Genomic DNA, 12,721 nt, shown 5'->3' on the forward strand with positions numbered 1-12,721 from the left:
TATATATATATATAATAAATAATAAATTATCCGGATCGGATCATTAACGGATCGGATCGGCCTAAATCCATATCCGGTTCTTATCGGATCGGATCGTTACCGGATCGGATTTTTTTCGGATCGGATTTTTTTTTAATTGATCCATATCCGCTCCATTAACCTTCGGATCGGACCGGATCGGACCGGATTTCCGATCCATTGACAGCCCTAGTACGATACACCCCTGTTAAAATTTGACAATGAACATAAGTTATTTGAACACCCATTTTAAAATGCAATATCACAATTTTTTAAAATAAGAGACTTCAAAAACACATATTCTAAATATTACGTATTTCTCCATTTATAAAAACCTAAATAGTTATCATATTTGGAAATCGAACTCTTTAAAATTTTAACCCAAACATTTTTTAATTATTTTGTCATTCTATCTTCCTTCCCCTTGTTTCTACAAACTCGCTTTAAACACGAAAAAAATATTTTTACAACTAAAACACTTGAAATTACAAAACCAAAGGCATTTTATCAAACACTTGGCGCGCATAGTTGTATGAACGCCATGGAAGCTACTCTGCTCAGCTTTCATCCCCAATTCTTCGCAACTCGACATGCCTCTTACTCGTCAGGTACATAAAATTAATATATTCTCTTTAATTATTTTACAATTTGAAAATTAATCTGTATAGGCAGTGTACAAATGCTTATATATTACCTGTTTGTTTAAGCCATCGTTATACTATCATGAGGTTTCTAAATTGAATTTAACTGTTTCTTAATATTAGCTATAAACAATTTTTTAAGTAGGGCTTCTGGAAAATAGGCACAGTTAAACCTCGATAATTGAATACCTTTCTGGCCGATAAATTTTTGGATCATTCGTTTATCGAACCCGAACAACTTGTCCGTATTATGCTGGGATGGGGAAACAATTATTCATTTAAGTAGGTTATTTGAATATTGAATATTCATTTATGTAGGTTCTACTTGAGAAATGATAAAGTCGTAATACTTATATAGGAAAATCATCTATTTATAAGAGAATGCATAGTATACAGAAACATAGGAGAATTATATATGTATAGTGTAATATGTGTGTGTATATGGTGTATTGGAGAATATGTCATAGATTAGTTGCATTATATCAGAGAATAGAGTAGTTGCATTTTAGTCCTGCAGTTTATTTAAGTATTTGGTTTTGGATAAATTGGTAATTTATTTTTTGAATGTAGTTGTTAAATCTGCATCAATTCTCCGTCTTCATCGTCCACGATATGCAAAAACTCCTCACCTGTCACTTACAAGAACTAGTTTGGAGTTGGGCAGAAGGGATTTTGTGTTCCTACAGGAGTCTCATTGTTTGAAAATGAACGGGAGTTTATCACTCTATTCTCGTGATCAGCAAAGAGGTTACTGTATAAGCGTTAAAGCAGCATCTGCAGATTCTTTGAATCAAGAACTTTTTGTACCAAATACCAACGATAGTTTTGTAGACGGTCATGAAAGCCTTGAAATCTCCTATCCTAAACCTCAGAGGTACAAGAACAGATATTTGAATTTTGTACGCATGGGAACTCTCTTCAATAATGCCGCCGAGTCTTTTTTCAAAAGTGAGATTCGCCGAAGGTTGTTTGTGACTGCTCTCTTACTTGTGATGAGTCGGGTTGGATATTATATTCCTCTTCCAGGATTTGATAGAAAGTTAATGCCAGAGGACTACCTAAGATTTGTCTCAGGATCCGTTGGTATGTTTTATCTTTGTTTATCTACTTCTAGAACAAACAAGTTTGCTTTGTTGTTATATAGCATGTAAAGTATTTATAGACATATAACTTGTCTCGAATGAAATGCTGCATAACCCATTGTTGATTACCTATCGCAAATCATAACTGGAGTCCTGGAACCTTTGATTGCAACTATGTAAACATTTTGTCCTCTGGGTTGCAAGTTCATGTTTAATAGTTAATCTTGCAAAGGTTGTAACTTATAACAGGTTGATGTTTTGTAGTCCTAGATGTGCTTTCTTGGAATGCCTCGTACATTTTTTAGCCATATAAGTCGCACCATCTATTGGGTATTGGCCATCGGAGGGAAAAATTAAGTTGTTGGGCTAATTGGTATTAAAGCTTATTATATATTTATCTACACATATATTAATAATAAAGAGAACATAGATTTTGATTTGGTTCTATAAGCCCTTTTGCAATTCAAATGCCTGTTCCGTTTCTTGCTAGCATTGGCTCAATATGCGTGGTTAAGGAAGGTCATTAGTTTTAGACAGGAAGACTAGTACCTATTATTACACAGACTTTCAAGTCTATTAAGAAATAAGAATGCTTATTTTACAAAAACCATGTGATCTTTATTGATCAAGAAAGACTCATTTCAAAGTTAAGACATTACTAGTAAGGTCTGAACTGCACTTTGGTTATTTTTTAGCATAGCTAAAGTACTCTCAGTAATGTTAAGAAGGGCACGGATTCACAAAATGCACAAAAGCAGACTCTAAGGTGTGATGCCCTAAGCACATAATACTACTAGTAAATCTAATTTATACATACACAACTACACATATACACTCAACATATATGGGTAATATGTATCTTAAGCCTCCTCTAAAATTTCCCGATGTCAACAAAATTAATCTTATGTAGTTGGCGTGGAAAGAAGTAAAACTGCAAATTTACGTGGAAACTCTTAACTTCTCAGTGGCTGTCACAATTTTATTCTCTGTACACTGAAAATTATAGTTGCAGTTGACTTTCATTAGATTTTCATAATTTTCCAACAAATGTTTTATCTTTAAATCCAAACTGTGAGTTCTAAATTCTATAAATGAGACAATAAAATTTTCTCACCAAATTAGACAATTACTGCCACTTCTACATCTTTTACAAATTTTCGTCTGCCACATTGTGAGTTGAAATACTTTCTAGGGAACTTCATCTTTATTGTTTTTAGTTAGTGAAGAGAATTCTTTTCATACTTCAGCTTGTTACTAAAGTATTGTATTTCAGTGATATTTGTTCTTTGATTAAAAATTCACGGTTTAGATGTAATGTAAACCACTGGCTGGAAAATTACGAGAATTTGCCAAGAATATTATCGAGGACAAGAGTTGATTACGTATGGTTACACCTTACCTGATACCAATTGAAAGCTTTATAGTTTTATTAAGTTAACATTAAGGAGATTTGCAAAGTCAACCTTAGATACATTTTACCCTACTATAAATTTATGATGAATATAAGGGCATTCTATTAAAATGAATATAAGTCGTCAATAAACTAAAAATGTTAACAGCTTTCCAATATTCTCATAATTCTTTTAGTGGTATTTATTACAGCAGACATTATGTAGAAGATTAAGAGGTCAGAGGTGACATATAATGCATTCTTAACATAGTTTTAATTGTATGCCAACAGTGCTGTTATGCATAGTATTGTTTTGACAGTTCGTAACTGTTCAAAACTGGGGTATGGCATGTGATAATCTATTTTATTTAGAATTTCATTTCATTAATCAACATTACAAGAGTTCACACTATGTTTTGGCAGATGAACTTGGTGATTTTGCACCGGAGCTTAAGCTTTCCTTTTTTCAACTTGGAATCAGTCCTCAAATCGTGGCATCAATTGTTATGCAGGTTTGCTACTTTCAACTTTAAATGCTCATATCCACTTTGTGGAAATATGGCAATATAGCTTTTACATTATCAATAATTGAATGCTGAATGGTTAAAACTCTAATATTTAGGTACTTTGTCATCTTGTTCCTTCCTTGGTGAAGCTGCGGAAAGAAGGCCTAGATGGGCATGAGAAGATCAAGAGTTATATGTGTGTCTAGCTTTTCATCTCAAGCAGTGAGAGTAGTCATTGCTTTTCAGGGTTTGTTATATGATTGTTTCCTGGTCATGTAAGATAAATTCTAACTTACTGTAAAAATATTGGTAAAACATTGTTTAGATGGTGGATATCACTTTGGTTTGCAACAGTGGAGGGTTTGATTCTTGCTTGCTATTCTCTTCCTTACTCCATCTATGCAGAAACTTACAGGTAATTTTGGCCCAAATTATCTATTTTATTGTATTTGTTGCCAGTGATGTTATCCAAAATTCAATGAATTAGCTCTGCTTTTTTGACCCCAACTAGGTTCCATCTGTGAAAAAAATTGTAGACTGCCTATAGTCACTCAATATAATGATACCTTATTGTTAGTGTACTACACTTTAGATTTAGGTAAATGAACTAACGTAATAGATGTAATGGTTTTAATTTGATGCTTTACTCATGTATAAGGATATTAATCTTTCATTTCAGATAGAGGGCTAATCTGGTACACGTTTGTCATTTCTATGCAAGTTTTGGGGTTTGAAGTGCATTTATTGCCAATCGAAACTTAAGTAAAATCCTTTATCTTTTTATTCGCAAATCTTGCGCCTAGTTGAAGCGCAATGAGCACGCTTTTTATAACACTGTCAATCAGTGTTCCCTCTCTTAGGTTTTAACCTGTGTTCTTTTTCTCTTGCTATTCTACAGATTTTATTTGTTTAATAAACAAGAGACTTTGGGAAGAAGCCTTCCACTTTTCTATTTAAAATTTGCATAGTGAAAACATACTGCAACTCTGGTTGTTATAGAGAAGCTTAGTCAACTAGCTCTGACAGCCGTCCCTATCGACTTTGATATACTAATACTTCATTTACACCATAAATGTAGACTGCAGCTACTAATCGTTAGCTATAAGCTGAATCATGGCAAAGGTATCCTAATAGCATATTATTAGGATAAATGTTTTTGAACCCTAGCTGTACAAAATAATGGTTAACATATGCATCTTTTCTTGTTATTTACTCATTCATGCCTATGTTTTAAAATTGAATTACATTAATGCTTAGTGATGCACATTTCAGCTGAGTTCGCAACTTAAAAAAAAATTATCACACATCTTGCCCCGTGAAATCTTGATTTCTAGATTAGTCCATGTAGTGATTAATTGTTGTCATTGGATTTTCATTACACCTCGCTTCTCCCTTGAGATTTATGTGCCAGAATCTGCATTGTTTGCAGGGTAAAACATGTGATGGTGACAACTTCTCTATTGGTCTGTGGTGCAATGACTACGAGTTGGATTTGTGACAAAATAACAGATTCTGGTTTTGGTATTTACCTTTTACTCTTGGCCTTTGCTGGGCACTTGCCTTTTTTGATTAGTTGATTATTCAGTCTTATTCTTGCACTGTCTAATTCCAAGAACTTTGTTCTTGCTTGTTTCTATTACTTGTATTACATTTTATTTTGTAACTTTTCTATAACTTCATGCAAATGAACTTCTTTGATAAGAAACTTTGAGAATGCCTTGAACCTCCTCCACTTTACACCAACACAAACACTAAACTGTATAAACACATATATTTTCATGTCATTTGTGGTGTGTTCCGTAACAAATTTAAGTTTGGTCATTCAGGACAAGGATCATCTTTGATTATATGTGTTGGAATTTTGTCGGGCTACAAAGAAACATTACACAAGTTGTTGACTCAGGTTTCAGGTTGGTGTTTGTCGACCTTTTCATATTTAATGTGTGATGAAATTATTCATTCTGCATATTAAAATGAGATACATAACAAGCATCATTTAGGCAACATATAAACTAAGCAAGTTAAAATGTAGGAAACCCTATTCTCCCAAGTGGTGAATAATATTTAGTAGAGAGAAGCAAATCTTTTATCTTGACTAACTACAAGAATCCAGTAGCATATTATTTTATTAATTCAAACTGTTTTATTTACCGTTAGTTCGATTCTCAGCACTCCCCCTAAGTCCTGATACAAAGTTCTAATAAGATTATGAAACACTTCTCTTCACTTATGTTATCTACTTGTCATAACTTCCGGTTTTCGTTGGTTGATGTACGTCTCACCTACATTTACTCTTTGAATTTATGGTGAAGTTTGGAGCACTTCTCTCCATGGTGCACTTCTCACCCACAATTCCATGACAGTTCCTTCCATCGCTACTTGTTCCATGATCTCCTTCTCATCATTATTATTATCATGACACACATCTTCCTGGTGCCTATATATTGTATTCCCTCTTCAACCTCTTTTGTATTCTCCTTCAGGAGCTTGATTATCACCTTGATAGCCTCCGGTAGAAACACCACCAGAAGGCCTTTTCGTTTGTTCACCCATGAGCAGCTGATGTTAAATATGCGATGCAACAAAGTTAATCCAAAAAACTAATACTACGTATTTATACATAAACAAGCCTAATATCGGCAACTTAAAAACTAAGTAAGGTAGTTAGGAAATCCTATCCAACTAAGTGGTGGACATTCTCTTATCTTAGTCTAACTATTATATAATACAAGTGGTTGAATCAGTGATCTTTTGCTTATGCAATATCAAAATATGTCTGCATTTTATTTAGGGAATTGATAAATAAGCTCCACACTTTACTATTTAAGCTCCAATTCCTATTTTTCAAGACATGTAAATTACATCATTATCCATAGTTTCTAAGAAGAAATGAATAAAAAGTATGGGTAATTATGGTTAAAAAAATAGAATCTGAGCTTAGTAGTAAAAATCGGAGCTTATTTATCAGTTCCCTTTATTTTTAAGGACATTTAAGCGAATGAGACACCAGTTTAAGCAGAATGAGATTCGTAGTTGCTGCCTTGCTGGACTCTAGTTAATGAGTATTCTCTGCAGTTTTTCTATTCCAGTTTTTCTCTTTTGAGTCGGCAAAGTCCATCCGAACCGTCCAATGAAGAAGTAAACTGTGCTCGCCATAGTAAAATCCAGATAACAATTTTTTATACACCAACCTAATTGGCATATACTGAAAAAGAATTTCGCGGGGATATATGCAACTGTTTGACCTCATGTCCTGTTAGGTTTAATTAATTTGTTCCATTCAAGAAATTCCAGCTGGTATCCCAATTTGAGACTATCTGTATACGAGTCACCACGACAAAATTACATAAACGTAGATTTTTTCATTCTCATTGTTCTTTTGGATATCTTCATTTAGACATTCTCCTGAACCTTGGTATCTGTCTGTATGTTAGACTTAAACGGAGACTTGAAGGCGATTGATGTTATTGCATACAACTGATCATAGGCCTAAGTACTGTTTTTATTTGTACCCTCTTGTTGCAGGAAGTACTCTGAGCTGGTGGCCTTATGTGCTTGGAGTATTGGGCCTTTTCACTGTGGTGACTATGTATGCAGTGGTTGTTACTGAGGGTTGTAGAAAAATTAAACTACAATACTATGGTTTTAAACTAGCTTCTAGTTCAAGGTGACCTTGTCTACCTTACCCTATTTGCAAAAATAAGTTTCTGATTGCTTTGTGACTCAGAATTATCACCTTAACACTATCATATAAGGAAAGTTGAACTTCTTTTTATTTATATTAAAAAAATTCATTTTTCCATGTGTTGAAAATAATGACCATAAGCTCAAATGTGGGTCCTAGATGTATATAGTTAGCATTTTAAGACCTGATCGCCTCGTCACATATACAAAAAAAATGGATTTGGGCGCCGAAGTCCGATTAGCAGCAAAAGATTTCGATTTATGCATGAATATGAAGGGCTTTAATTGTGAAGACTAATAAAGAGCAGAATGGTGTGTCCACAATTATGTTCATTTAGAATCATCCTATGCATGTACAGGATGTAATTTTAAGCTGGTTCCGGGCTTTCAAAAGATGACAAAGGGTTAAGATTAAGTCTTTTGAAGTTCTAGCTTGACAAAAGTAATTTAGATTGCTCATTTAGAGCAACTGGAGATACTTGGAATGGAAAAGATGGCAAGCAGCTTTCCTATTAAGTTACACTGTGGACAGCCATGTCATTCCCTTTCAGAGTCTTTGCTGGGTAATGTCTTATTCCTAACACGTCCCAGAAATGCTGTTAAAACTTCATACTTCAAGATTGACTGAATTTCTAGTTCTCAGTATTTCTCCTAGTCACTTGTGTCTAAACAAGCATTGTGTGTGCAGACCTAATTGGGATTGTCATATTTAGAGGCGGTGTATATATTTGTCTATCTAGGTTTAGGGTATTTAATTTCCCTCCTAAAGTGCTTTCTTAGATCCCCGAGTGTGTGGACTAATAAATTATCTAAATGCTACAGATACACTAAAGTGAATGGTTTTACCTCGTTTTTGTTTGTCATCCGCCCTTTAATCTCAGTAATTGCAATACTTTATGTAAATTGACTTAATTTATGTAGCAAAAAAATGACTTTGTTGTTTGTCTATTTATTTTCAGACGAGACTCACCAATCACGGAAGTGGAACCATATATCCCATTCAATATTAATCCATCTGGAATGCAGCCTATACTCACTACCACCTATCTCTTGGCAGTTCCGAGCATTCTTGCAGGGTTGTTAATTTATTTTACGGAATTCCATTTATCAATGCATTTTTTTTGTGCATATAAAAAAAATGCATTTTTTTGTTTTTCTTTATCTTTTTATTTTAGGTAGAGATCCAGTTAACTATTAATGAGGATACTCTGGGAGTAGGGACATTATATGCAGAAATTCTGATATGGCCGTATGCTTAATTTCTTCTCAAGAATTTCCATAATTACCTTCTAATGAATCATTTTTTGCAGTCTTCTTGGCTCGCCTGTCTGGGAATATATAAAACAGATGCTTAATCCTGAAACATCTACCGGAGCAGGGCCATGGGTTTATTATACCATTTATGCGTTCTTTGTCTTTCTATTCAACATATTTGACATTGTAAGTGTATTTTGACCTAGCGATTATCCTTTGAAGATCATTGTTGCATGTTTGCATCTAGCGTTACTAACAATTTTTAATTTACATAAAGCTTGATAATTAACTACAACATATGTTATAAGAGAGCTGTAAAATATGTTACTGTAAGTTGGTAAGTGCCTATCATTAATAAGATTATATATGCTGCTTGTTCTTAATTTTTAAGTACTTGCCTGAATTCATGCCTTCATCTTTACAATATATTTCTTTTTTACTCTGACTCCTCTGGAAGTGTCCAACATGGATACATATCCAAGTGACGGACTAGGCAATATTTTTAATATTTACATGTTTTGGCCTAAAGTAAATGTCCAACTGTCAAGTGTTCTCCGTTGGTACTTGGTACTCGAGGCAAAATGAAGATTTCAGATAACGGAGAGATACTTATGTGTTGTACTACTTGTTAAAAACCTTAATTATGTAGTTATATATAGGTTTGGAAAATTTTATATGGTGTAGTTGCAATATTTCGCTTTGGATTTCAGTTGCAATTTAATAGCCAATGAAAATGCAATTACCATACTTCTTATTGTAATTGTATTACTGTATATCATTTTATATTGATACTAAATTGATCTTTTATGGTTATTAAATTGTTTATGAACTGAAGATTTCTCCTCTGCCTTTGATTAGTTGAATATAAGGATATACTGACAAGTGTACTTTTATGTAGGCCAACATGCCAAAGGAGATTTCAGATTACTTGAATAAGATGGGTGCCAGAATACCCAAGATAAAGCCTGGAAAGGCCACAATAGAGTATTTAACGAAGGTCCAGGCTTCTACTCGTTTTTGGGGTATGTCGGTCTTATGTCTTATAACCATTTCATGGGAATTATATACTATTTACAATCTGCCAGAAGTGCTGATGCTATTTAATGAAAACATTTTACATACATCATCCTTTTCTTATGATGAAAATATTGCAGGAGGTCTGTTGCTTAGCACTCTAGCAACTACTTCTAGCATTCTTGATCATTATTTACGGAGCATAAATTTGGGATTCTCAATAAGTTTTACATCAGTATTGATCATTGTAAGTACATTACTTCAGGCTTTTCTCTTCACTTCCATATAGCTTGGTCAGAGTTAAGTTTTTGAACAACTTAATAAAACCTTGATGCCATGTAATCTGCTATATTATTCTACATAAATTATTAGGAGAACCGATAAAAAAGCAGTTCCCTGAGTAGCTGTACCTTCTGAAGCCATTCCATTCATTCTTTATTCTGAACAACCATCATCTTTTATTCAAATTATATTGACTCTCGTTACCAGCGTGTAGTAAAAGACAACTTGAAGCTAATTCAGGGTTATGTCACACTTGATGCTATTCTGTGATAGTTTAGTGGTGTTGAACTTTCTTTTCAACACTAACTAAACCAAACATTCCCCGTATGCCATGCACTTATCTGCTCGTGGGGCAGTTTCTGTGGCCTTACATCCACCCCTTAGGAACCGGGAGGTTGTTTCGGCAAAGACTCTCGCAAATCTGGATTTATTATGTCATCCTTTATTTGGAACCACTATTGTTTATATGTATTTACGAATTAATAATTTTGAGTTGGTGTTCATTCATATTTCTCTTCGTGATGACTGACTGTGTCTTGGGAGTTTACATGTCCATGGAGCTTAAAATTATTTGCAATATTAATAAAAAATCTACGTTCATTTATTCACTTGTAGTTGTCTAGCTATTGTCAATCGTCAATTTCAGTATCATACTTTTCATTTCTTATACTGGTATGACTTTATGTGGGATTTTGAACTTTTCTTTTTCTAGCCTTTTCTACTTTATTTCCCTGGATCGTATGTTTCTCTATCTTACCCAATAAAAACACTAATTTACTTAGCACATAATAGTTTCTCTCACACGTATCTAATACAATCCACTCATTATACTCACCTTATGATATTTTGTTAGGCTACTGATTCACATAGATCAGGTGTTGAGTTCTTGCTTGCTACCATTAGTTTTCTAAATGGGCTTTAAATTCTAATGTTATTCATCTCACAACTAATAACGTCATATGTGGATTCTTAAGTAGTTGCAACATTTGTTTTGGTTCCAGGTTGGTTCCATCATTGAGTTGAGAAGATCCTATCAAGCATATAATGTTATGCCGAGTTTAAGCAAAGCTCTAAAGAGATATGGTGTATAACATCTGAAGCCGGTCTACCATTTTTGATCAAGGTGACTCAATAATGCACTTGCCAATTGGTCATTATTCTAAATATCCTGCATTATCTACCTACACCTTTGACAAATTCTTTGTAACTGCACAATGTCAGGAACCCTCTATATACGTGATTATCCTCGTAGAGATATAACCAAAGGTGACAAGTGAAGTCGTAACAAGGTAGCCGTACTGGAAGAGTCCAAGTCGTGTTATGTCAGAATTTACCGCACCAAATACATGACATATTGTGTGCAGTACTAGTCTCACCAATAGATGCTGTTGTACAAGACCACGCCTGGGTGCCTACCCCAAAACCAGGGAGTCCAGGAGGGTTTAATATGATGAAATTTCAGTCTCGATTCTCATGATCTACTTTGGCTTCAATTAGTAATGAAGATGCATTACATATTATGTACAGATAGAAATAAATACTATAAATTTTGGCTCTATAAATAGGCTAAGATTAGCTATACAATGTACATCAACTCTAAGCTATGCTTTGCAGACACTATGATGTTTGGTGATGTAAACTTTAAAGATCGCCCGCTGATTCTTTTTTATTTGAAAATTAAGCTCGTACTATAATTAAAAAAATAGATCAAATTTGCTATTAATTACTTGTGCTTATCAATTTTGAAAATCGGAATTAATTGGTTGAGTTACCGATTTATAAATTTGTCATGCGATTTGAAAAATTAGATAAAATCAGATGATTATCGGTGATTTATTAAATCGGTCAAATATATTTTTAACTGATTTATTGGCGATTTTTTAAAAATGTGGGGATTTCAAGAACAGAGCTTCAACCCAAAGATGAGGATGCTCGTTCAAAAAGACCAACAGTAATGAAAATGATAGCAAATGATGATTAAAAAAACAGAGTTCACCTGTTAAAATAGTAAATTCTAGAATGAGAACATTGTCATAAAAATGCATACATATGAAAAACACAAACGAACACAGTTGGACTGGAATATTTTGTCCAAACACAGAACCAACAGTGACATAACAAAAGAACAATAGCGTAAATCAGCATACACAGATGAAGATGCTGGTTTAAGGAGCAGGTTGTTCTTCGTCGACGACGACGGTGGGGGTGGAAGTAGAAGCATCATCATCAGGATCTTTGGAGGGATCGGACTTGTCCATGGCTTTACGAGCCTGGTCTAACCAGGGCTTGAAAGCAAGCTCTATTGTAGCCCATCCTAAGGCCAGTGCTCCCAGTACCACTGCTGCAGTCTTCACTGAATTGCCTTTTGCCATGGTTAATAATAATAATCAATCAAATTAAATCTCAATAATAATCTAAAACTGTGGGTGGTGTGAAATTGGTGGGTTATAAGATTTGTGGGGTTTGGAACAGAACAAACCTAACGGGTGGAGCTGATTAAATGGATTTGGGGGGTCTATTGTTTGTTGTCTTGTACCACAAGTAACCGTTTGTGTTTAAGCCCGTCATCTATCCCACATAGGAGTGAGCATTTTCCGGTTCGGAACCGAGAACCGAACCGATCAAAATTTGCGGTTCCGGTTTGGTTCTTAACTAATTTGGGTTCGGTTCGGTTCTTGTTTTTCTAGAAATTTCGGTTCTTGGTTCGGTTCTTTACATACTAGAACCGTAAGAACCGAACTGAATCGTATATAAATGAATAAATACAAATATATATATATATAAATATATGTATATATATTATGTATTATATTTTCTTATTTATAACACTTTAATAAAATTTAAGAAAAA

General features: G+C 34.1%; 2 protein-coding genes across 2 annotated transcripts; one reads left to right on the forward strand and one right to left on the reverse strand.

The window, feature by feature from the left end:
- Positions 1-440: 440 nt before the first annotated feature.
- LOC141686818 (preprotein translocase subunit SCY2, chloroplastic) lies at positions 441-11,337 on the forward strand. Its single transcript, XM_074491896.1, has 14 exons — positions 441-626; positions 1,230-1,742; positions 3,555-3,643; positions 3,754-3,833; positions 3,963-4,052; positions 5,067-5,158; positions 5,464-5,547; positions 7,163-7,304; positions 8,281-8,397; positions 8,632-8,761; positions 9,474-9,597; positions 9,730-9,836; positions 10,873-10,994; positions 11,093-11,337. Exons 1-13 carry the CDS (start codon positions 551-553, stop codon positions 10,960-10,962), a joined length of 1,734 nt encoding a protein of 577 aa, XP_074347997.1. The 5' UTR covers positions 441-550; the 3' UTR covers positions 10,963-10,994; positions 11,093-11,337.
- Positions 11,338-11,845: 508 nt separating this feature from the next.
- LOC141682703 (outer envelope membrane protein 7-like) lies at positions 11,846-12,360 on the reverse strand. The gene has a single exon (XM_074487402.1). The coding sequence runs from the start codon at positions 12,241-12,243 to the stop codon at positions 12,037-12,039; it is 207 nt and encodes a 68-aa protein (XP_074343503.1). The 5' UTR covers positions 12,244-12,360; the 3' UTR covers positions 11,846-12,036.
- Between the last annotated feature and the right edge of the window lie 361 nt (positions 12,361-12,721).

The sequence above is a fragment of the Apium graveolens genome, chromosome 9, assembly GCF_009905375.1.
Source record: "Apium graveolens cultivar Ventura chromosome 9, ASM990537v1, whole genome shotgun sequence".
Lineage (NCBI taxonomy): Eukaryota > Viridiplantae > Streptophyta > Magnoliopsida > Apiales > Apiaceae > Apium > Apium graveolens.